At 39.2% G+C, this 24,827-nt stretch overlaps 1 protein-coding gene across 2 annotated transcripts in view; it reads left to right on the top strand.

Annotated features, from left to right (window-relative positions):
* CPA6 (carboxypeptidase A6) overlaps positions 1-24,827 on the top strand; it is an 84,468-nt gene that overhangs the window by 34,271 nt on the left and 25,370 nt on the right. For both annotated transcript variants that reach the window (XM_048077048.2, XM_048077050.2), the window contains exons 2-6: positions 3,954-4,029; positions 17,669-17,793; positions 21,085-21,199; positions 22,168-22,269; positions 23,108-23,212. In XM_048077048.2, coding sequence (XP_047933005.2) covers positions 3,954-4,029; positions 17,669-17,793; positions 21,085-21,199; positions 22,168-22,269; positions 23,108-23,212 — 523 coding nt within the window. The remainder of the gene's footprint in view (positions 1-3,953; positions 4,030-17,668; positions 17,794-21,084; positions 21,200-22,167; positions 22,270-23,107; positions 23,213-24,827) is intronic.

Here is a 24,827-nt window from a genome sequence, read left to right as displayed (position 1 = left end):
CCTCCTCGGCATTTCTGCCTACATTACCCAAGCAAAATCATTTTCATTCAAAATTATAGATAAGCTAGCTCTTCTTTATACCAGGAAAAATGTCAGTTTTCCTACCTTAATATCTAAAAGGCAGAAACTATACTTAATGCTATATAGAAAATATAAATGGTGCTCTCTTCTGTTTGGATCAGCATCTGCTCCAATAAAGAAAACTATCCAGGAGGGTTTGGGAAGATTCATTAAGTTCTCTTTCCAGATATTCCTATCAGGTCCCAGGAAGGACCCCAACCTTATTAAAGTGATTTTTGTAACAGTACTGAATCCCTGGTTGAAAGTCTCTATCCCATTAAATAACAGATAAAGAAAAGTTTGAATATTTTGTAAAATTTTGACTAGCAGAAGAATTTAGCAGAAAAAAGAGATGAAGCAATTCTCATTCATCACTCATGATAGTTGATGGCATATTGGGAGTTGACTAGAGGCTTTCATGGTGTAGCTTCTCAGATACATCTTTCTGTGTAGATCTGCTCCCAAGACCCAATGAATCAGTTAAGTGCAGCAGCTAAAGCAATTTGTTCTCAAGAACTATAATATTTCTTCTACGACTAGCAGTAGAGGAAAGAGATGCTTGTAAGTAGGGATTTATTTTCTTTTAGTTTTTTTCTATAGGTATTTGATTTATAACATGTCGTTCCTCAAACTGTGTTTAAAATATTTGTAAAGCCTTTGTAAACATACTTTTATTGAATTCCATGGGAAATGAGAGAGCTGATGAAGGTTCACATTAATCAGGAAAATAAAACAATAAGAAGGATTTTCGTGATGGAAATGAAGAATTTACATAAACACAATTTGTCATGTGACTTTATCAGGAAAGCTTCATGTGAGAGAACTACTAATTCCATCAGTATAGTTGTGTATGTGCTCTGAAATGGTTTCATTGAATCCATCTGCTCTGTTCATAGATAAGCAAAACTATGAAGTAAATGAAAAGAGCCAAAGAAATAAACCAATAATGCATAGTCCCCAGCAGTGGTAGAAAATATATCCCGTCTTGCTATTTGTATAGAATTTTTAAAAATAGACTTTAACAAAAAGTTTAGAGACAGCATGAAACAGCAGAGTGCTGATATGGGTCTGCAGGCAAGACGATATGAGACAACCTTTCCTAAATGTATACACTATTACTTGCTCCTTTCTCCTCAACAGCTAGACATGAGTGAGGGTAGGAGACCTCACCAGGGATGGTTCTGAATGTTTGTGGTGCAGCTGCTGTTTGTTGGCCACATTAGTCCAGGTACTGGGACTTGACCTGGTAGATTTTGGTACTGACTTAAATACTGGGTAGGCTGTTAGATCTCTACCTTAAATTCATTGGGTAGCGCTTAATGTAATCATTTGATTTTTTAGCATGAAATGTAGCTAGAAGCTGTAAAGCTATAAAAAATAACCCCGGAACTATGTTCTTTGATTGGTGGATGTCAGGAGTAAAGTGGGATCTGATATTTGTGCTTTTTTGAGCCTTGAATCTGTTACCCACCAGCTGGCTAGCCTACAGAGATGGGTGTTAGCAGATAGCCTTCCAGAGTCTAGTGTCTTCCTGCAGCTTTCATAAATAAACAATGAAACTGCCTCGTCATACTGGCTTAACCATCTTTTCATAAAATACTAACAGTACCAGGTATGATAAACTGCTTTCTTTGTGCTCTCTAGGATCAGGCCCAGCCAGAGCCTGAGGCATTTCCCAATGATGTGTCAAGTGATCAATCTGTCACAGCACCAATATTTTCCCCTTTAAGCCAGGTCTTTCATCACATGAGAAATGACAGATTTGCTGAGCTAATCCAAGACAGTTTCGAGTGACATGTATTAATTCAGGACCATACCTAAATGATATCAGTTTCTTCCAAATTCCATTACCAACGCGTAACACATGCTTAGTTACTTATTTCATTAAAATCTGTTCTGTATACATGGGCTATCCCAACCCTTCCAGAAACTTCCAATGAATCTTTATTAGTTACTTCACCTTCACATGTCCTGGGCAATCATTGCTTCTTTTTACTAATTTCCTTCTTAACAGTAATTTAATACCCGTAGAGAAATGAGTAATGGGAAAGAATATTATTGTTGTATGTGTTATAAATTAAGAGCATCTATTTTTCTTGAACAGATACAGTAGTTGCGTGCTGTAAGGGGCCTACTCCTTTCTGAGTAAGTTCCTGTAAAGGAGGTTCAATTTGGCTCAGAAACACAGTAATTTCCCCTAAAATTTTAGAGCTGCCAAATTATAACAAGGATCCTTCCAGAAATCTTCCTTTTTAGGCACAGAATTTGCCAACTAAGGTCAGCAGCACCCAAGAAGAGTGGACCGAGGTCCACTTCTCCGGATACATCAGTATTATTGCAGACACATCCTGGAGTCCAACTGGGCAAAAACCTTTAAGCCTATGAAGTCTTTGCAAGACTTAAGAGTTTCAGGGCTTGTGACTCATCTGCAGGGAAAGCTCATCAGGGTTGAGAATCAAAACTGAAGAGCTCAGACAGAAAGAAGGATCAGAAGCTAACCAGTGGGAGCAAATGGTGATTAGAAAGAAAAGACAAAAGAATTACGGTGATTGGATAAAAAGGACTACCAGAAAGGGCCAGAGTAAGCCATTCCAGAATTCAGTGTTTAGTAATAGTGAACCCAAGAACCAGTGCATTTTTCTGAACCACTTACTGACAATACTTAATGTTTACCTGTAAATGACTTAAGAATTCTTGCAACAAAAAGGGTCCTACAAGGTCTTCAGCCACAGTACACCAAAGGAAAGATCTGGTGCCTGCTTCCTGAGAAATGGAAGCAGCCTGTGAGCCTTCCTAAGACAGGGAGGTAGGTGAAGGCACACTCGCTATTGTTGCTTCTGGTTTGGCAAGTACCTTCTGAGCAGACTCAGAAGTATCAGGAAGGTAAGAGAATTCACAGTATATTTTAGGGACAAGCTTCTTCTCAATGTCAAGGGAAATTCTACAGCAAAAAATTCCCAAATAATGAGGAAATTGGAGTTACAAAAAAAAAAAAAAAAAGTTAAGGGAATTCTGGCTAGGGGACAGAACTGTATAAATAAAGATGCACATGACTTCCATTGGCTCTTGGAAGAGAAGTACTGAATATCAAAAGTCTGAAGTCAAAGCCTTAAAAGGTAGGAAAATGCCAGGATTAGCATTGGCCATGCAAATTTATTTCAGACCTCTTGTGTATGGCTTGATGTTCTTTTAGCTACATGATCATACCCTGTATTTTCTGTGTTCTCCAGCCTCCCCAAGCTCCATGAGATGAATGGTAGTTATTGTATGGAGCTATTCACTTCCTATTTGCCTGTTAGCAAATTTACGTTCATTGAGATCTGCTAAAGAAAATGCATAAAATGAGCTGCTATTATCTAGAACTTTCTAAGCATGTATGAATAGCTATTTATGTGACAAATTTTTATGAAAGCTTTAATGGTTAAAGCAAAGGGTATGTCCTTGATATGAAAGCCTCTTGTCTTCCTAAGTCCTCTCTCTTTAAGGCATGAGACCACCACCACCTTCAGAGCCTTTCAAACCTACAAAAGTGATGTGTCTTTCCCAATCTTACCCTCAAAAACATATCTTATGTTTCTGAAAGAAGAATATTGTTTTGATTTGAGGCAGACTTTCTGTATTGAAGATTGCTTGAATGGTTGTTAGAAGCAATGAATAAAAGTAATTACAAGAAATGGAGGGGAGAGCTAACCCTTTTCTCTGTAAAGGGCAAATCACTTCTATGGAAGTGCATAATCCAGGGAGAAGGTTTAGAAGCATAGTTCCAGTTCGGCTGGCATTTTGCTGCTGCTGAGATAGAGCAGAAGTATGGTAGCTATCTCAACCTATTTACTGCTGCATTGTGCTGCTGTGAGGACCCTTAAAGTGCCAATTCAATGTTCTGTTATTGGCAGTGATAAAGTCATACGAGTTGTTCCTGAGAGTGAGAGGGAAACGCAGATCCTGAAGGCTGCATTTAACAGGCTTAAGGTGAGTTTGATTATTTTCATTCTTCTTTTTCTGAACTTTGTTGAAAACTGTAGTGAGTTAAATGTCTTTCATTTGTCATTTTACTCCAAGCTGTTTAATACTCTGGAAAACAGCCTTTGCCCATTAAATTCCTAATTTCCCAATAAAATGGCATAGGAATTAGATTCATCAGGCCTGACAATTTTAACAGGAAACATTTACTGCCTTAAAATAATAAAGGTGCCACACTTGCATATTTGCTCCTTTTGCTCTCTCACTTCTTGCCAGCATACACAATTGCATGCTTCATTATCCAGCTGATTATTTTACTTAAAACACTGAGTTAATTCAAGATATGAACACACACAGGAAAAGGAAAAAGTAGGTGGCTTTAGTCTGAGAATCTCAAGAGACAAATGAGAGTGTCCATAAGACTCACTGGCAAGCCAAACACTTTTTTCCCTAGCATTTTCCAGCAGATATAAATGAAACTTAATGGAGCAAGATCCTACCTGGTGCCACAGTAGCAGCGCAGCACAAGAGCTCTCTGCAGTGCTCTGCTTTGCTGACAGACCTACCAAAAGCACAGGCACTCTTTCCACAGCAGTCTGGCCCATTATCAGAGGAGAAAGGAGACCACCCGCAAGCACAGCACCAGACCCCTGCAACAGCACAGCAAGGATTGCTTCATGCACAAGCGCTGAGCTTAGGTACCAGGGGAGGCACAAACCTCGTTAATGGTCTTCAAAACGCAGACTAACCAAAGCAAAGCCAGGGAAGTAGCAATCTGATCACTATTCTGAGCTTGTTCCAGGTGCTGAACTCAGGTCCCAGGCTCTGCTATTCACCTGTGTTGGCTCATGCTCTGCCTCAAGGGCAACGATTGACTTTTTCCTGTACCTATGAAGGTAAAGAAGTTTGATGTGCAGCTTCACGGGCAGCACAGACAGAAAAAAACTGAGTAATTTGGCACAGTGAACTCAAGCCTACATTTGTGTCTCGCTGACAAGAGCTGTGTGGACACAGACAATGGAACACTTTGGTAAATTTGGCAGTGCTGGGATGTACAGTTTTGTGTCACACCAGCAGTACCAAAGTGCTGGGAGCATGCACAAACCTCTGTGCTGCTCACTGCCTTCAACTTCCAGCAAACTATTCAGCAGTCTGCAATCAATCTCTCAGTCTCTCTTTCTGAAGCCTCATGTAAATGATCGTGTTCTCACTGAGGCAAAGAATGAAGGTGCGTGTAATTTTATACTCCAATAGTTAACATCTAGGATACAAGCAAATCAAATCTGTCTGCATACCAAATCAAACAAAATGAAGATAGCAGAGCTTTTACATCTTCACTGAGAAGCATTCCATCTGTCGGTTATAATGAAGCTTTCTTGCTACTGTTCTTTAAGAAAGTGAGCGGAACTACCTTAGGTCACCCACCCCAGGAGAAGGCTCACTGCTGAGTGCTCCAGCAGGCAAGGCATGATGCCTCACTAGCTTTAAGCAGGTAGGTTGATGCACTCTCCATCACCTGTACATTTCTTAGTGCCATGTTCACTTAGTTCCCCACTCAGGATGCTAACTTTTGTGAATGCTACTCTCAAGACATTCACGTTACATGATAAATCTCACATTTTACTGCAAAAACACAACTTTGTTTCTCCCAATGTTCAGCAGAGGGTATGTTTCAATCCTATGTCTTATAGAGCTTTGCACTGTAATGACCAAGTTTCTTAAAGAATATTGTCTTACATTTATTTCTGCAGTGCTTACTAATGTCTCAGGGATACTTTGGTCCTAACCCTCAACTGCGAATGTTACAGTAATACCCCAAAAAGAATAATCATTTCACTCACAATTAGGAAAAAAGTCTAACCATAAACCCAAAAAATACATGTGGAAGCTGTTTTTTTCATTAATTTCTTTCCCATGGATGCTGGAACACGAAGAGGGAGAACATATGTTTTTTCCTTTCTCCTCATATTGCAAACCCTGCAAAGCAGAAGGGTTACTCACCTTCCTGCAACTGTTTCTCATTACAGAGCTCCCTTAGGCTCCCAGAAAGAGATTCCTTCACCCAATTCCATCAAAGTGGGAGCAGCAGAAACTTGAATAAATAATTGCATGCTATAACTTTGAGAACGGGATAATAAAATTTTGGCAAAGTGCATCGGAATCTGCCTAGTTAATTAGAAAGTGATTGATTTCATTGAGGTAGTGAGCTGAAGGGAAGACTCAAAAAAAGAGAGTATTGACGCCCAGTCTTATGAAAAGAGGCTGGGTTTGGCTGCTTTTCAGGTCTTAGGGCTGTCCCATCTGCAGCTGCTTTGCTTCTCATCTACATGGGGTCAGAAAGAGACACCAGAGGTGCTAACAAATAATGGATATGTTTAACGTTAACTTATTATTACCTTCCACCCCCAGAAAAACAATCTGAGGTTATCTCCTCATAAAGTAATAGATAAATGGCACTTGTTATAAGTGCCAAGTATTCACAGTACCAGCAGGAGTTATTAGTGACTGCAAGTTATCAGTGCCTCCGAAGAATCATGTATGTGGAGTTGTGCAGCACCTCAAATCTCCATAGGACTCTCCCCTATCCTTCTCCTGACTCCCAGATTTCCAGAGTTGGAAACTGAACTGATGGTGGATTTACCTTCCATGTTTTAAACATGAGCCTTGAAGCACGATCCTGATAATGTGCTTAGAAGAAAATAAAGACAGTGAAACACATACACACACACACATACAAAAATCACCAATAGTGCAAAATAAGCTGCAAACAAAGCACTGACATAGTCCTAACACAGTCTGCCTGACTAACAACCGAGGGATGAACAGGAGGAGTCATGGCAGATATATGAACTGCTCTAATTACAGGGTACTGGGCTTTGGATTTTTACATTTTAGAGTCTGGAAACCAGAACAAGTTTAAGACCCAACTCCTTTGAATGTATTTTGGTTTGAGCAGTAAATTAATACCAACCTATCATGTTACTGACATGCTCTGTGTGAATCCTTTCAAGACATAACAGATTTGTACCTAAATAATGATCAAATCGAAACAATTCCTCTTTTTTCTTTGTAAGAGAAAGTATTTGAGGAATAACTGCAAGTATTTGGTTTATTGAAGAATATTAATGTTTTACTTAAAGCAATTTAAAAATTTAACTGAACCTGAATTATGATATGGACTGATAGTATTCTCCCCCACTGACAGGATTAAAAAAAAAGAGAAGACAGTGAAAATAAAAGTTACACCACTTTCATTATTCTCATTGAGAAGGATTCCTGCACTTGGGTTTAAATTTAGACAAATGTTTCTGTACAAGCTGCAAGCTGGTCTATTAGAGGCGAGGTATTTTTCAAAGGTGCCAAAAAAGTTAAACTCTATAGTAATGTCAGGGTTAGTCTCCACATTCTTGTTCCTGAATTTCTTTGCATACAACAAACTATTTATCTCCTGATCAGCACTAAGTCATGACAGACAGAAGAACAGCTCACTTAGAACTACAGTGTTAATCAGTGATAGAGCTGGGACCTGGACGTCCAATCCTCCAAAATCCTAGGATAGCACTGTGACTGTAAGACCACACTACCCAGAGTTATATCCCTAACTTCTGATCTTCACAGAAGGGTGTTACTGACCACATGAAAAAGCAGAAGCAGCATGCCCTGAGTGCAACATGCTCCATAAGCGCTGATGACCACGCTGCTGCAGCTACTGTTGGGTTGCTCTTTTCTTTTGTCTGGCAAGGGAAAGAGGAGACAACGCCTCCTTCCCCAGGCTTGCTCCTCGCTGTGTCTTGTGGAGGGAGTTTGATTATAGACTCGTGGTGTTCTGTGCTTACTCAGCCATTTCCCTCTGCCTTTAAAATCTACATTTATAAGGCATAGTCACTTAGCATTTGTCTCTGGCATGTCTTTCATAACCTAAAGAATTAAAAGGAAAACTCATCTCTGTCCAGTTCACATGAGCATATCCTCCTGAAGGACTTAATCATGAAGTCACTGAAAAGTACTCTGATTATCCTATGACAAAGCAGTGTATTTTGGTGTCAGGCAGACAATAAATCAAATGCAAAGCTACCTACTCCTTCTTATAGTCCGCTGACTTGGGCAAAGTGAAAACAATCATGAAGAAAATAAACAGGCATTTACAAGAGTGATTAATGTATCACTTCACTCATTTTGTTTTATCTGCCTGTTAACAACTGTCCTTACCTCTGATATTTCCTGAGCAGATTTTGTCATATGAAGTCTGCTCTGGCTTCTTTCTTTCTGTGGCCTGCTAAGATACAGAGACCTCCTCTACTTCTGGGGATTCTCTATTTCTTAATAATATAAAGTGTGCCCACTGTTGACAGACTAGCTTAAGAAAAACCCATACCAGATAACATTTTAGAAATGTAGGAGAGCATGGGGAAAGTATTGATTTGTTATCTTCTAGAAGGATTTATCTATCCAACAGAAACTATGTGTTGTTTGCCTCACCTGGTTTGGGGAAAAGAAAGAAACACCAGGGAAGTGAGGAAGGAAGTGGGGAAAGCGCTGCCTTCTGCCATGCTGCATCCAGTGCTGTCGAAGTCAGCAGGCTGCAAGGTCCATCACTTTGGGAAGAGGATCAGGCACAAAAGGAGTACTTCCTTCAATGTGCATTTATAGAAACCCGCGCTGAGACTTCCTTGGAGAATGATCTTGGAGTTGGCCGTGTGTCTTAATGTGTTTGAAGTATCTTAAAATATGCCCCCACTAATTAACTTGGGCAGCAGTGACAGTCTAGCCACAGTGTCAGTGACAAAGCTCGCAAAAGAAGTTGGAAGAATACTCGAAGACTTCAGTACACATGAAAACCTGATCTCAAACAGGACTGCTCTGCCACCAATACTTGAACTATAAGGCTAACTCATACACGTTTACAGATGGTATAGCCCCTCTAGACTTTTTAAACTTAGCATCTGGAGCTCCTTAGGATGGATATTTGCCTCTTTAAAAAAAAAATAAATCCATATAATGCTTACTATAATAAATCCCTTAAACTTGCCTGGAGTGTATAGGCTCTGCTACAGTAAAAATGCCATTGTCTATACTGAGTGAATAATGGATAATGAATGTTTCATTCCACACATTTAACTTTTGGTTCATGAATTGCCCAAAGGCAAATCACATTAGTCATAATCACTTGCTGAGTAATTTCCACAAATTAGTTTTGGTCTGTAGCTCCATTGCCCACAGTGCTTTGTTATTAATCATTATTATAAATTGATGCCTTCATTGGCCAGTTCAATTAACTTGTAGGTGACAAAACATTGCTTTTTTTCCCCAATAGGATGATCACAACTTGTAGACCTGAACTGCCATTAAAAGCAGTCAGCCTTAGGGCAGAAAATTTGTCTGCTGTGAGTCCTGCAAAGTTCCTTAAACTTGCCTGCATTCAACAAATAAACTCATCCACAGTAACCAAGCAAAAAGGCAGGCCAGATGTACTGAGTCAGGCTGGCCACCAGCAGCTTGCAAAGCAGCAGGAGGTGGCTGTGCCCCAGCCAGGCACGGCCGGGTCCCCCGCGCCCCCCTGCAGCCCCCAGCTGGGGCCACAGCACCGCCACCCCTCCAGAGCAGGCTCTCAGAAAGCTCTTAGGCCTCATGCACTGCCGCATCTGCAGCCGCTTCTTAAGGCAGTACGTGTCTGAGGTCAAAAGAAATGAAGCAGGTGGGGAGACCCTGCTCTCTTTTGAGGCAAAAGGTCCCGGTTCCTGGTTGTCACTCAGTAATAAGGCAGCGGCAGCTGGGAGCCACTGCTTTGCACAAGGGCAAGATGCCATCAGTCAGCAGTACTTCTTGTCTCTGGCCTGCTCCTGTGTCAAGCTTCTTTCAATTTCTCTGGGGAAGAAAAATAAGAGCCTGGTAACTCTGTTTTCCCAGCACCAGCAACACCCCACACCCTTGAACACCTTTTGCACAGTCCCTCCGCCAGAGACCGCTGGAGCAGATACGGCAGTGAGTATGGCAGGGGTAAACGGCGGTGGAGCTCCTCCTCCAACTTTCATGGAAAGAACATTGCAAAGCTGAAGACCGGTTTGTGTATCGTTGTGACAGACTAAAATGCAGCAAATTCTTTAACAATTCAAGTGCATACTCGTGGAGTTCTTTATCTTTCTAGTTGCTGATCAGTCTCACGGTTTCTTTATTGATCTCTGCTCTGAAGCATTCATAGGTGCTGATCTAAAATCCTAGGTGCTCTGTTGCAGCCCTTTTCTCCTATAAATATTTTCTCTTTTTATAGATATGAAACAAAATTTTATTCCTGAACCAGAAATACTTTTTTCAGGTTCATTCTTTTCACACCAATCATTTGTAAATTGTTACAGTAATCAATAAATAAAAAGAAATACTCATGACAAGAGTACCACAGTGACCTGAGTATTACAGAACTGCCCACTTTGTGTCCCTCAGGGCTCCTCTTGTCCATCCATTGTCTCTCTGTCCCACACCCCTCTCCAGCGGTTGACTATTGTCGTTTGTTCTTCCTTGCTTAGGAGACAACTTGAGAAGCCTGTTGCTAATTTATGAGCCCTTTCATGGCTTTAATTCTGTTGGACTTGACTGACAGAAACAAATGTCACATTCCAAAATGCTTTGCAAAGAAACTGGGATTTGCTCAGGTTCTCAGACCCTGCAGATTTCATTTATCTGCTCAGGAATTTTCCTTTGTAAGCATAATTTTTGAAGCTCCACTTCATTTAAGCCTTGACTGATAACTTCTACTCCATCGGTGGTCTACAAGCACTTTTTATCATATATGCCTGCCTGGAATCAGGGTTGTTTGTATAGGTAGCAAAGAAGCTACTGCTCTGTGAACATTGCTGGCATAATAGAGTCAGACCACTCATTCTTCAGTAGTTTTTACAAAAGAAATTCCTGGGCACAGCCAGGCAGTTTGACTTTGGGAGGAGCCAGTCTAGCAGGCCTTGAAGCCACAGCTCCATTGCCTTTTGATTGTTTTCTAGCCTCTACAGCAGCTGCTTATCCATTGTAATCCCTGAATTGATCCTGTCATTGCAGTTCAGGGAATCAGAAAATATCTTATAGGGCAAAAGGATCAGTTGGCTATAAATCTGATAGTTTACAGCTCCAAAGGCAAACGCTGAAAAAGGCTTTAGAGAACAAAAGTCCATCTGAAAATGCAGGAAGAAAGCCTGACAGCCTAAATAGAGCTATTCCTACTTTGCAGAAGGACAGAATTAGCTCAGTAGCCAGGGCTGTGTGCGTTTTACTTTGGACATATTACAAGCATCTTATATCTATATAGCCAGATGCTTTAGTTATCAGTCCAAATTTTATTCTAACTCATACAATGGTCAGATATGGGCAGAGAATTTCAGATACAGAGAGAATGTCAGATAACAGCAGAGGTTAAACATCAGTATTTCAGAACAAGTGTCTAGAAAACTACTTTCCAGGCTCAGAAGGAAAATATTGTTACAGGAAAGCGTTAGTAGAAGATTCACGATAAAACAGAAGATCCCAGATATAAAGAGTGTGTTGTTCTCATAATATGCAGCAAGCCTAGACTTTCTGAGATGGGAGAAATCTTCTTCCTCTCTAACAGGTGAGGAAGCCTGAGTCCAAGTTCAACAAAGTCATCAGCACAACTCACATCACTTCAGCAGGAGCAGGAGCAGACCCAGACTCCATTTCTCATGCAGTACAGCAACAACTACAAATTAACCAAGCCAAAAATAGTTTAATAAGAAATGAAATAGAGTTTAGGTTGCTTTATTTATTTATTTTTGTGAGTCTGCTAAAGACTGCTTCACATCTTTCAAATCTACTTAGCCCGGTAGCATCTGTACTTGTAAGAATGGATATTCAATTACCACATAATTGTGTCTTCAGTCCTTGCTCGGTGGCTCTCTTGAGGAACAACCAACAGGTTATTTTCTGCAGTGTAGAGTCGTGGGTAAAATTATATCAGTGTAAATGGAGTAGCAAGATCATTACCGTGTTGTAGTTTCACAAAGATCTGCAAAACTCAAAACCTCAAGCTGTGCATTGTTCCCAGTCTATTGCTGCCAGTATTATGACTGGTGCAATCCAGTGAATCAATCCCAATTTATTGGCACAATTATTCTTTCCAGCCTCGCTCAAAGCAAATAAATACTGAAAAGTTAGAGCCAATTAAATGTCTAGTGTGCTAAATCAGAAACTTATATTACTTTGCACCAGCAACTAGGACTAACTTGTAAATCCTTTTAGAAAGCACAGGGAATCTCATGCTCACTCGTGGCTGGACCATTTGCTGCACTTAAAGGGAAGCTGAAGGAGATTTGCAGCCAGAACTGGCAGTTAAGTTCATCAATTGGCAGGAGTAAGTGAGGATGAAATCATTCCTGATCCTGAAAATATTTGCAGTGGTGAACACATTACAGAGGAGTAGTTGTACTTTTTCCAGGTGAGCTACAACACAGCTGTAATTATCTACCCATGTCAGAGTCCATGGGAGTCATTCTTCTTTCCTTCCTTCTTTGCAAATGTACCAAAAGAAGTTTAAAATGTCATTCTGTTGCATACTACATGTGTTCATGCGAGGGGTGTTTGTGTATGTATACATGTGTGACTATATCTTAAGTGTTATGTGATGAAGCTTTGATAGTCAAACTTCTGACAACATTTGTGAGTCTAGAGCAGTTTCCACTTCTATTCTTTATATTCTAGTATCATATTTCTAACTGAAAACATGTCTAATGATTTTCAGCACTGTTTAGGGTGTTTATACGTCTATACATGAGCATACAGATGTAAATGCAAAACCCGTACATCCTGACAGAGCACACAACATGTTGTTAGAGCCATGAGCAAAGAGCATTACTGTTTGCATTACTGGCTGCAAGCTCCCTTTTACAAGAGGCTCAGAAATGCCAAGCCATTTCAGCTGATGGCGTCATAACAATAATTATATCCAGAACTTTACAGCTGACAACATTTCTCAAAGGAATCAGAAACTAGAGTCCATGTTCATAGTGATGTTAAGGGCAAGGCCAGCTTTCACACATGCATTGCTGTATACAACTCAATAAATACAAAATAATGTACAGATATTAAAAAAAAAATAATAATAATAGAAGTGTAACAAAATTACTTTTTTGTGAGATATAACTCTGATAAATCATGTAAATGCTTTTGTCCAAATAGCAGATGAAAATCATGGCAGATTTATCCTCGCTAGTTTCAACGGCAAGCATTGGTTAGCTCTTTGGCTCTACACATGACCATGGACCTGATGAGAGCACTAAGCATTGTCTATACATGCTAAATGAAAGAAGAAATTAAACACCCATTTATGAACATGTACTGAAGAACAGCTGGAGGCTACTGTCCATGAAAATGTCTTTAAATACAAAGCATGAGCTTTGTATTATATTATGTTGTATCATATACTACTTTTATTATACCAAATGCTGTATAAGAAGCTGTGGAATGCTTTCAATGACTTAAAGAAAAAAGGGAGCATGGGATTTATGCAGTCATAAGTGCATTCCCGGGGAAGAGCAAGGAGACTGCTTTCTTCATGGGCTTTCTTTCCACAGGTGCAGAACTAGCTGGAGGAAAACCTGGAACTAATGAAGAAAAAGCACCCTGCTCTGGTTTCTTTCTCAGCAGGGCAACAAAGATTTGTGTACACCATTTGTGATACATAGGTTTATGCCAAGGAAATGTTTGTTTTATTTGAAATTTATTTCCATAATTTTAATTTTTGAAGATATTCTGAATCCTTTTAGCTCAGCATCTGAATATTTTTTAAATATTTGTCCCTTTGCCTTGTGTTGATTTTTCATTGTCATACATTGACATAAAGCTAGGAATATGATGAATGAGTTCATTTTTTCTGTAGTTTGGAAATTGTCCAGGTAAAAGCAAATACATTTACACCCTTCAGCTCTCTTTAGCACCTCAAGTTAAAGAGAAAGGCCTATATGAAACCCAAAGAGCATCTGCTTTCCTAAGCACAAACTGAATCCCAGGGACCTTTATGGTTGAAAGCAAGGTTGGAGCAAGGTTGAAAAAGGGATGTGCGGTTAAAAAAAGGATGCTTATCATATAATCACAATTAATAATCTCTTACACCTTGTTTGTTCACATGCTTAAAACCCCTGGGAAAAGGTATTTCTCTGTGTGCTTTTCATAGAAACATTTTTTGTCATCGAAAGCAACGCTCATGCCTCCAGTGAGATTCTGGGAAAGACCACTCAGTGGGCATATGTGGAGTCACCACTGACCCCAAGAACAGACCCACAGAGTCACACCTGAGTGCACCAGCAGGTGCCGAATAATTGGTCCCAAGTCTGAGCCTGCTGAAAAATCCAGCCCATATTCTGCTTGTTGTCCAGAGGCCAAGAACAGCCTGAAACAGCCTGAAACAGCGCATGACCCCCTAAAGGCAACCTGGTGCATGACATGTAGGAAAGGACTTGCAAAGGAAACAGTACTGGAAGGCCCAGTCAAAGGAGAAGAAAATATTTAGGTTTACAGACATACACTAAAGCATATCTCTTTTCCTCTAGCCTCAAGATACTGGGTAAATTTTGTGTTTCAATTATTTGGCTATGTGTTCAGGAAGTTCAGTAGGATTTCTGCATCTGCTTGTTCTGGTTGCTGGAGAATCGTCCCACCACCTAGTGAATCTCACAACCTACACAATGAATAAATGTCTTTTGGTACTGACTGGTACACCATCCATAACACTGTTCAAAAAGTAATGTGTGATGTGTGGGGACAGGACACCTTCAAAAACAGTAGAGAGAACAGAAGGACACCACTTGCTAGCCAGTGAAGCACAGCATGGAAATCCAAGGCACGATTGCTGGAGGAATGATGCTGAAAAAAGCGATAACTTCGATGGAGCCCTCAGTATCCACTGTAGATGCAATGATGAGGTCTCCTAAACTCAGTCCAAACATGCCTATTCTGCAACCCATCTTCTGTTTGTTTTCATGCACAGTCTCTACACCATGCCAAGGCCAAGCTGGAAGCTGCAGTATAAATAAGATGTCTGTTGAAGAAATGTGTTTCTTGTTACATGCTTTATAAAGCAAAATCAAGTCAGCAATTGAAGTGCTGCTCTCAACAGCACAGGTAACATCTCCCAGATGAGCACTCAATACATTGTTTACATTGCAAAGGATAAAAAGTGGAATCAGATGAAACCACACTATCCAAATAGGGAATTGGGTTGAAGAGGAGTGATTTGCATTCTAAAAATGGGATTTCTTTGTCTCACTTCCAGCGCAGTCCCAGTAGTGAAATACTGCATTTTTGTCAACAGTTCCTGGTGTGCAATATACTGCTGATTTCATCCTTTAAAAGATTAGTTGTGCTTTTGCTATTTCCTTGCAGCCAGTAATGTGAGGGATAGTAGAACACCTCGGAAATGAAAAAGCTCCATGACGCTGTAACCAATACTGTGAATGTTGGTTTTTCCTCTCCATGATACTGAAGAAATTCACCAAAATAAATCCTGAATAACTATCAAGAACAAAGACAAGTTTCAGGTGTATCTCAATTGTGATTATTTTTCGTAATATTTGCAACTTTTATATCTCATTTTGTATGCTTAGGTATTAGGAGATGCTTCAGTTGCACTTAGCTTGTATGTAACAATTTGTTGTTATTTTTATAAGGATGTCTCATGCTGAGCTGATTGATATGCTGTTAGTCCAAGAGCAATGAAGTTACCCTTTGTGCTGTGTATTTTTAGGCATAAATCTTAAAAGTCAAATACATATTCCTAATTAACCATGTGTGAAATCAACCTCGTTGAATTAGGGGGGAATTTCACTGGATGACTATAATTAATCAAAATACGAAAGACAGATAAACTGACAAACGTAAGGTGTTAGCACAGTGAGAGGATGTTTATTTATAAGCTGCATTTAGCACCATTTAATTCATGAGTTCAGTTTGTACTGACCATCTGCCATAGCTGCTGTCAGCTTCACAAGCCTCATGAACTTTGCCAGTCCTGGTGTTAGACTTCAAAAGATGCTGTGCCTACCCACCACTGTCACGTGGATCTCCAGACCATATTGTGGCAGCATGAAACAAAGAGTGGTTTTGGCAGGAATAGGAGACACTGCCCCTGTGCTTGCATTTTCTCCTTCCGATGCAGCAGACATTTAATTGGATTAACTGGACTGAAGTCACTACTGTGGCAGTATCAAGTTCAGCATCAGATGCCTTCCTGGTAGTCAGATTACTCTTACTTACAACCATTTAAGAAATTGTTGGAACTAAACCTCTGTTACGAGATTGTGCTGTCTTCTCAAATAAGGTTCAAAACAAGACTGAGATGTATTAGATATTTCCAAAATAGCTTCCGTGGCACAGAAGTCAGGAGCTTTTAAAACCTACTTTATAAAAACCTTCTTATAAACCTAGAAAGCAAGTCAGAAAAGGGACACTCATGAGCTGTGTCCATGACTTTCATCAGTGCAGCCTAGCACAACTGATCACAATAAACCTTAACGGATATTTATCATGTATTAATAATTTTTAAATTCTCTTTAAGAAATGTGAATACATGGTAGTGCCTACTAAATTATTATCTTTATATTCAGTATACAAACATATTTGTAAGGCTGGCGGATCTTGACAGATATTTGTTATATTTACACAGAGGTTGTTGCTGGTACTCCATTCCATATATTCCTACTGCTAGCCAGAAGCTCTCAGAAGAGGTTTGGTAACTTGTATTTGTGCCACTGGACTTGCACTGGTTGAGGAGAAACTCTTTTCACCTCCATTTAAGAGTCTGTACATCTGTTGTTGATATGGCTGAGCAGTACCCCACCATTTGCTGCAGGGTACAGAACACCAAGTTTCAATTCCCTTTTGGAAACTTTCTTAAAAATTCAAGTTCTGGGCTAAAATTTCCAAGTGTATTTCATATTTGGCAACCAAAGAAAGTAAAAGGAAACAAGAAGCATTCCTTCGGTATATTCAAGTATAGATAGCAATAAATAATTGTGCTATAATTTAGTAGCTACCATCTTTTTTAGAAGATTGTGAATATTTCACTATATTAATCATGCCATTTTGTCATTTCATTTAAAATGATTGGGTAGATCACAGCTTCCTTCGGAGCACTGATGACCTTCTGTTACTGAACTCTGATCTGTTTATTATCAAAAATAAAATGGTACACGTTGCAAACAACACAGGTGCATGTCACAGTTTCCACCTCTCCAGAGTGTTCATTTCTTTTACTGCACTAATGACTATAAAAAACACCTCATGAAATAAATAAATAAATAAATAAAGACTCATGGACTCCACAGAAGCTAATAAAACAGGGAATGTATAGTAGCCCAAGGAGGAGCACAAAGTTGGAGGTAGCCTTTGTTTTGAGCCATTTGAGGGGGCACATTCCTGAGGCCATTCTCTCTTCCCATTAGCAAATCTCCCAGGAGAATTATGGTAAACTGAACACAATAATTCCTCAAAATCTGCTCCATTTCCCTAGGTATTCAGCTGGACCAGCCAATACAGTTTTATTGTCTATACCATGTCTACAGTGTTTGCCTACATAGCTTCAAGCGTGCCATCTCCTCGATTTCCCCACCTACACTGAATACATATGAATTACAGGTTGGTTCCTGCACTACAGGTGGACCTGTGGCAGCCCAGCAGCACCTTCCACATCGTCGAAGGTACGGTCACCGACGTGCGAGTGCCACAGAACACATCCCGAAGTCTGCTACCCTTCCTCCAGCAAGCCAACATCCAGTACACGTAAGCCTGTGCTTCCCATTCTGTGCATCTCTCCAGAGACCTGGCCTCCAAGGCAGGTCTGCGTCTACCACACCAAGTGCACTTGAAAATATGTTCCATGTAGCAATTAGACTGGCAGACAGCTAGGCATTGCCAAGAAAAGAACCATTTTAATGGGAGAACAGAAAATCTCCCACAGGCAGGCAGTTTTAATTAAATGTCCTCCTTTGGAGTCAAGCTTAAGTGTTTTCAAAGTATATGAAATCACATCTGTTAAGAGAGGGATGGTAATTACTAATTCTCCAGTCTGCTTTGCCTCTCCCTGTGTTTAGCAGGAGCTAGGCTTGTTTACAAGTATGCTGTAAATGAGGAGGAAAGAGTTCATGAATTATAAAGGAACATACTGGTTCTGTTTTATAACTCTCCATTCCTACTGACCCTATTCAAGTCATATGGAACAAATGCACGTTAAGGATCAGATATCATTTACAGGGTTTCTTGAAAACATTCTAGACAGTTTTGAAGTATACTTGTCAAATGATATTTATCAATTTGATACACTTATATTAGACACGAGTGATGATCTTGTCATTAAAGCCTTTTCAGTGAGATGCTTAAGTACATGAATACTCAGCGAAGAGTTATTTGAATTCTCAAGCATCTGATGAATAAAGCCCTACATGAGGCTTTTAATACTTATTTCTCAGTGAGAAGATGAGAATGGCACAAAGCATATTGTATATTATATGTGCTGTTATCAAAGTTCCATTTTTATTGCAACTGTGGTCTCCTACTAATTTGTTGTTATAAAAATACAAAAACAAACATAAGGAAATTATTTATTCAGGCCTAGTAGCTGAAGTTCAGAGCTACTTTCATGTAGGGTTTACACTGCTTCAGTGTTGTTTACATTTAAAAAGGAGATGGCGATTTCTGTAATTGTTTTCCTGTGCTTATAACAAAAAAGTCCCTTAATTACTGTGCCCCAACAGCTGCATTCACTCCTGCTGCTGTTCCTGCTCACAATTATCACCCTTAATGAAATGACAGAAGACCACTTTATATGTGTCATAAATACTCATTATACATGAAGAACTTTATGTAGGCTGCAAAGCAGGGCATGCAAAGGTATGAACTGAGCTAAGAAAGAGCTAAGGGCCTCTGCAGTCTGCCTAAAATTGCATTATGCTGCAAACACTTGGAATACCCTACATCCGTTTTCCAGAGGACCTCTGTGACACTTGGCACACGAGATGTGTGCTTAGGAGGAAGCTGGGCAGCGTTCTGTTAGGGGCAGGCTGTTTCTTTGCTCCCTCTCTTCATCTTCCTGCTGCCCATTTCGGACTTCTTGTCTGCTTGCCCCAGCCATCAGGACACCTAGCAGCAAAACCTTGCAAAGCCACAGATGAGCATGTGCTTGTCCTGAAAAGCCTCCTGAGATCTGTACCTCAGCAAGAGTTGGGAGGGCTTGTCATGAGAGGAGCAGCAGGTATAGTCAGGGAGCAGCTGGAGCAAGGCTGACGGGATGTACAGCCAATGTCTGAAGACAGGAAGCATGAAGCAGCCCCAGTAATGGACAGGGTGACCATCCCTTGTCTGTAAGAGAGGCTTGTCTGTCCCAGTGCTTGACTTTATGACAAGGCAGCCATGAAAATAGGTCAGGCATCAGACAAACCATTACCGCACCAAGCTGTCTAGATTGTTAGTTCTCTGGCAATGAAGGCGTTTAGGTTGTATTCAGATCTGAGGAACTGAAGAGCCTTTGGATGTTATACGCACAGTACACAGTCGTTTAAAAGTAAACAAAGATTATCATACCTCATCTGGAGTGCAGACACATGGACAAGCAGGAGTTGTGAAATTAAATCTAGCATTGTGAAAGCAAACAGAGCATGATCCTGGTAGGTACTTACACTAATCAGAATTCAGCACAGCAGGTAAGCATTTCTTTAACATATTAGATGCCCTAACTATTTGAATAAAAACACTGCTTTAATCTAATTAGAGGCTTAAGTGCTTTACAGTACTGGTCTTACAGTGTATGGCATTTTGCAAGTCAAGACTATAAGTCCTTAGTTTGTTTAATAAAAGTTTCTGATGTAGAACAATGTAATTCTTAATTATACAATTACTTCCATGAGACATTTGAAGAATGCAGATAACCTTTACTTTGATTTATATGTAGATATAGACTTATTGTCTTTGAGGTATCTGCTGCGCAGTTAGTTCGTTTAGGATCTGAGTGAATGCTTTTTTTTTTTTTTTCCATCTCTTTCTGATCATTGCAGCTAGTGCCTGTAAGACTTTAAAAGGTCGAGTGTGACCATCGTTTTACAGGAATGATGAATTAATGGTGTGGAGATTACACATTGCTGTGCGCTTTTGAAGTTCCATTCAAAAGGAGGCAGCAATACCAGCACTGCCCTCAGTTTCACAGTGGCGTTGCTATTGCTGTCAGTGGTGATATTCCCAGCTACTGTGTGATGGAAGAGATAGATGCTCCACCCTCTCTGATATAATAATTCTTTTTAGATATCTTCCATGTCATATTTTTGGGTTTGTATCATTATTTGGTTCTGGAATAAAATAGGAAAGTTTTCAGCTTGAACCATTATTCCTGCCTTTTGCTCTTAATGCAAAGACTCTCGCTTTTTTGCAAGTATATTCGTTACACTTAGTGTTGTTTCATGTTTTTCCCAAGCTATTTTAAAATAACCAGCAGACAACTATTGCAAAGTAGATAAATGTAAATAACAACCATATTTAAGAAACTTTCTTTGTCATTTTTTGTGTTTCAGACAGAATAATGCCACCTACCAAATTCTTAATTTTAATTTTTTGCCTCCACAACTTATAGACATATGTAATAGACCATGCCAGTATGATACTCCTAAGAGAAAGTGTGTACATGCTTTTCTAAGCCTAAAAATATTTTTTATGGTTTTGAAACCAATTTTTGAAGATCCATGATCACATAGTATAACTGGATTATAAAAGATGACAACAAATGCTGCTCCATAAACAAATGGAAGTGGTTTCTTCTTCACATTGGCTGCATTATTTACATCATTCTGTTTTATTCACTTAACAAGCTCATTGTGTTTTTTGAAGGCGCTGTTTGATTTCAAAGCAACTGGAGTATTTAGTCGACAGCATATATTCAAATAAGCCTCAAGCACTATACTGTCAAAATATAACAGATGAGGTAACATCAGGATGTTTTAACTCCTGCTGTATTTCTTCCAAATGTGATTGTTGTTCTGCTTTAGCCTGTGTGTTCTACTAGTCTTTCAAAAATCTTTTTTTACCTAGGATTCTCATATCAGATCTGCAGAAAGCAATAGAAAACCAAACTGGACTGAAGTCATACAGGAATCGAAGGTCCCTCCCTGGGTATAACTATGAAGTATATCACTCCCTGGAAGAAGTACGTGAAAATTCATATTGCACCTTGTATCTGCTACATCTGCCTCATTTCATGAGACTGAAATTTCAACCTCTGTGCAAGTTATGGTTGCTTGCTCATCTTCAGAAGTGTTCTAAATGTTTGTTCAAAAATAGGCACCTTCTTAAAATATATATATTGTTATGCATTTTTATTCAAGGCATATATTTACATGTAACTATCTTTGACAGCTTTTGAGTTTTGTTCTTAAAACAGGTCTTCTATTCTGATGTAAGAGATTTCACTGAGTGATTAATCTCACTGATTCATTTCAGTAAGGAGTATGAATAAAAGTTTAAGTATTTGCACAAGGTGTCCAAAGACAATTTCAAAGCATTTCAATACAGATTCATGTAGAAGGGATACTGTCCAGAAAGACAGCTGTGTAATCTGTTGATGTCAGTGTATTCACACATAGAATTTCAGTATGCACCAAAATGAAGTCACTAGGCTGAGCGTGCAGGCTGTTGTGCGTCAATGAGATCTGATGCCTGACAAATAAGCAAATAATATAAGTAGTGCTGAATCCTACAGGTGTTTCTACAGGTACTCCTTGCTTACTGAATCTGTTTGCCATCCTGTGTATTGACGAGTAGACTCATGGGTCTCCTTTGTTTAGTCCATTCTTACTGTTTAAAGGGAGCAGCTTATTAGATTCATCAGCAGATATTTGGTGAACAGCTAATGCATTCCAATAATAACATTCAAAAAAACAAAATTAAATAAAATAAAAGGTAACTGCAGGCAGCATCCAGCCTCTGGCAATAGAGCTATGAGAACCCAATGGTAATTTGATTATGAAAACAAACACAAAACAAAACAAATAAGACAAAAAGAAAAACTACAAGAAAATACAAAAACATACCGAGGACTGGCAGTTGAGATTAATAACAGTTGCTTCACCATGAAATGCAAAGACTGAAGCAACAATTTTATTTCTGTATTTGCAGATCCAAGACTGGATGCATCATCTGAATAAAAGTCATTCAGATCTTGTTCATATGTTCTCTGTTGGAAAATCCTATGAAGGGAGACCACTGTTTGTACTCAAGGTAAAGATTAAATAGTCATTGAGCAAACTAAAATCTGGAATTGGTGGCAGACACTTAGTTACTTTATTATGCTATGTGCACCAGAGATGCAGGTTATCAGTGTTTCCTAAGGAAGAGTTACTAAGACCTAAGTATCATTCTGAATGTCACCCTTAATGAAGAAAAGAAAAAAGCTGGAAAACTAAATGCCAAATCGTATTTAATTGGGTTGATACACATGCAGATAGTACACAGCATGTACAATTAGCAGGATTTGGATTTAAGGGACTTGGAAAGTTTTGCAGCCAACCTGTAAAGCAATTCCGCCAGAGAAGGATCTCAGAGGATCCCTCTGGATCCCTTCTCAGCATGTGCCACACACACATCCTGTTCAGCTATTGAAAAAAATCCATGACTGTGTGTTCTCAATGCAATATTAGGACCACAGAATTAGAAGGTTTCAACAAGGTACAAAAAAAAAAAAAAAAAAAAAAAGTTTAATTTCAATGTACTTTCTTTTCATCCACTGTTCAGAGTTCCTAAAATTTGATTCTGCATCAGGCTACTCCTATAGCATTGTTTTTCCTTACCCTGCTCCATGTGATAGTTAAGGACTTCATTACTCATAAAAGAGGAATTGGCAGATCTCACTTTTCCTGTATTTTTCTTCCATATGTCAGGCTCATTATCTTGGCCATATCAGCATATCATTTCCCTTTGTAAACAATCAGTTTGTGTTCCCTAATACAGGGAAATTCAAAATGGTTCAGTATTTCAAATACTCTGTTATTTTCTCATTATTTTGTCTCACCAATGTCATGAGATCAATTAATATGTCTATGAATATTCACACTTCAAGCTAGGTAAAAGAGCACGACCTTACAAGAAAGCTGTCTGGATAGACTGTGGGATTCATGCTAGAGAGTGGATTGGCCCTGCCTTTTGCCAGTGGTTTGTGAAAGAAGTAAGTATTCAATCATTTAGAGCAATGCAGCTCCTTCAGTTCAATAAACATTTCATCTAGTATATTACTATTAAGAACCATAACTAGCTATTTTACTGCTTTTATATATATATATTTGTGGAACACTAAGTGCTTGGTAAACGAAGCTGATAACGACAGCCAGACACAGCTAGGCACAGGACAAAAATATGCCAGACACATATTGGCAGAGATATGAAGTAGGATTTTATTCCAAGACCTAAATATGTGGAGACTTTAAATCTGGTAATTGTCCAGGTAAATCAGTGCCAGTGTGTACTGCTTCAGATCAGATCAGCAATATCTTTGCTTTAAGGACTTGAATTAAGAAAGACCTTTCTCTTTTGTGTAATTATATAGGAATAGGAAGCTAAAATTGTATACAAATTTCATCTAAAATTATGTTTTTTGTATTATCTGAATATCATATGGTTCCTCCAATGTTTCTTTGATCCAGTGCTATCGGACTTATTCCCCCTTTATCTTTGATATCTGGGATCTAACCTTCATATTGCAAATTTTCAAATGATCAAGGAAATCAAAGGATTTGTAATTTTGCATTCCACTTGTACAACGGATTTTTTATTTTTATTTTTTAGTATCAATACTTAATCTCTTCTAGTTTGGGATTCATTTCAGATGCATGATATGTTTGCAAGATTTTCACATTTCCTCTTAACCAAAAACTTCTTCTCGAGACCAAATATCATCTGCACAGTGGAGATTATTTTGCAATGCAGCTTACAGAAGTCAAAGAAGGCTTCAAAAAAAGCAACAGATGTGAACTGAGTATTTTTGCATACCATTTTTTGCACAAAATAAATTATACAAAATCTTTCTTTGCAAGGTCCTTCCTATGAACACAATTTTCTCACTTCTCTTCCACCCCATCACTATGGGTTCCAGAATGCTATTTATCTGCCTTTGATTTTCTGGGGTCTCTCCATTCAGCAAAAAGATCCTGACCCTGAAAGTCACTTCATGAGAGTAAATTTCTGCATCATGAACACCCTAGAATCATAGAAAAGAATCACAGAAAAACCCGGGTTGGTAGGGACCTCAGAGATCAGCCTTTCACCCTAATGGTATTAGACTGTGTCATTACCACAGAGATAGCTGAGATGATCATATTACCATATGTGAATTCCTCCAAAAGTCACAGCAGCATGTAGGGCAAGTACTGAAATAATGAAGCTATTACAATTAGGTGAGCCTCTCAGCACAGCTGCTGATGGATGGATGGGCTAAACCAGATCCAGAAGCTGATCTCCAAAGCTGTGTGCAATGATAATGTGTATTTTTATTACAACTCCTTTTAGTGTGAAGGTGAACAAACTTGCAGGTGTTCCTGAGCAACTCTCGTACCCCAGAGAAAAGGCTGCAGGAAGGCAGGGAGAGGTTTGGAACACACAGGCACTGGTGGAAAGCCTTCTGCTCAGGCACATCTTCCTCATGGAGATTTTAACAAAAAGCACTACAATGTGGAAGCAAGGTAAAAATCATTAGGTTTCTCCGTAGAGCTTATTGAACAACATAGGCTGTGTATGTGGATATGAAAACCTTCTGGTTGTTATTTGAGATCCTCAGAGAGTAGCTT

Source organism: Anser cygnoides, chromosome 2 (assembly GCF_040182565.1).
Source record: "Anser cygnoides isolate HZ-2024a breed goose chromosome 2, Taihu_goose_T2T_genome, whole genome shotgun sequence".
NCBI classification, from domain to species: domain Eukaryota; kingdom Metazoa; phylum Chordata; class Aves; order Anseriformes; family Anatidae; genus Anser; species Anser cygnoides.
The sequence above is the reverse complement of the archived record's forward strand: the minus strand, read 5'-3'. Positions and strand labels throughout refer to the sequence as shown.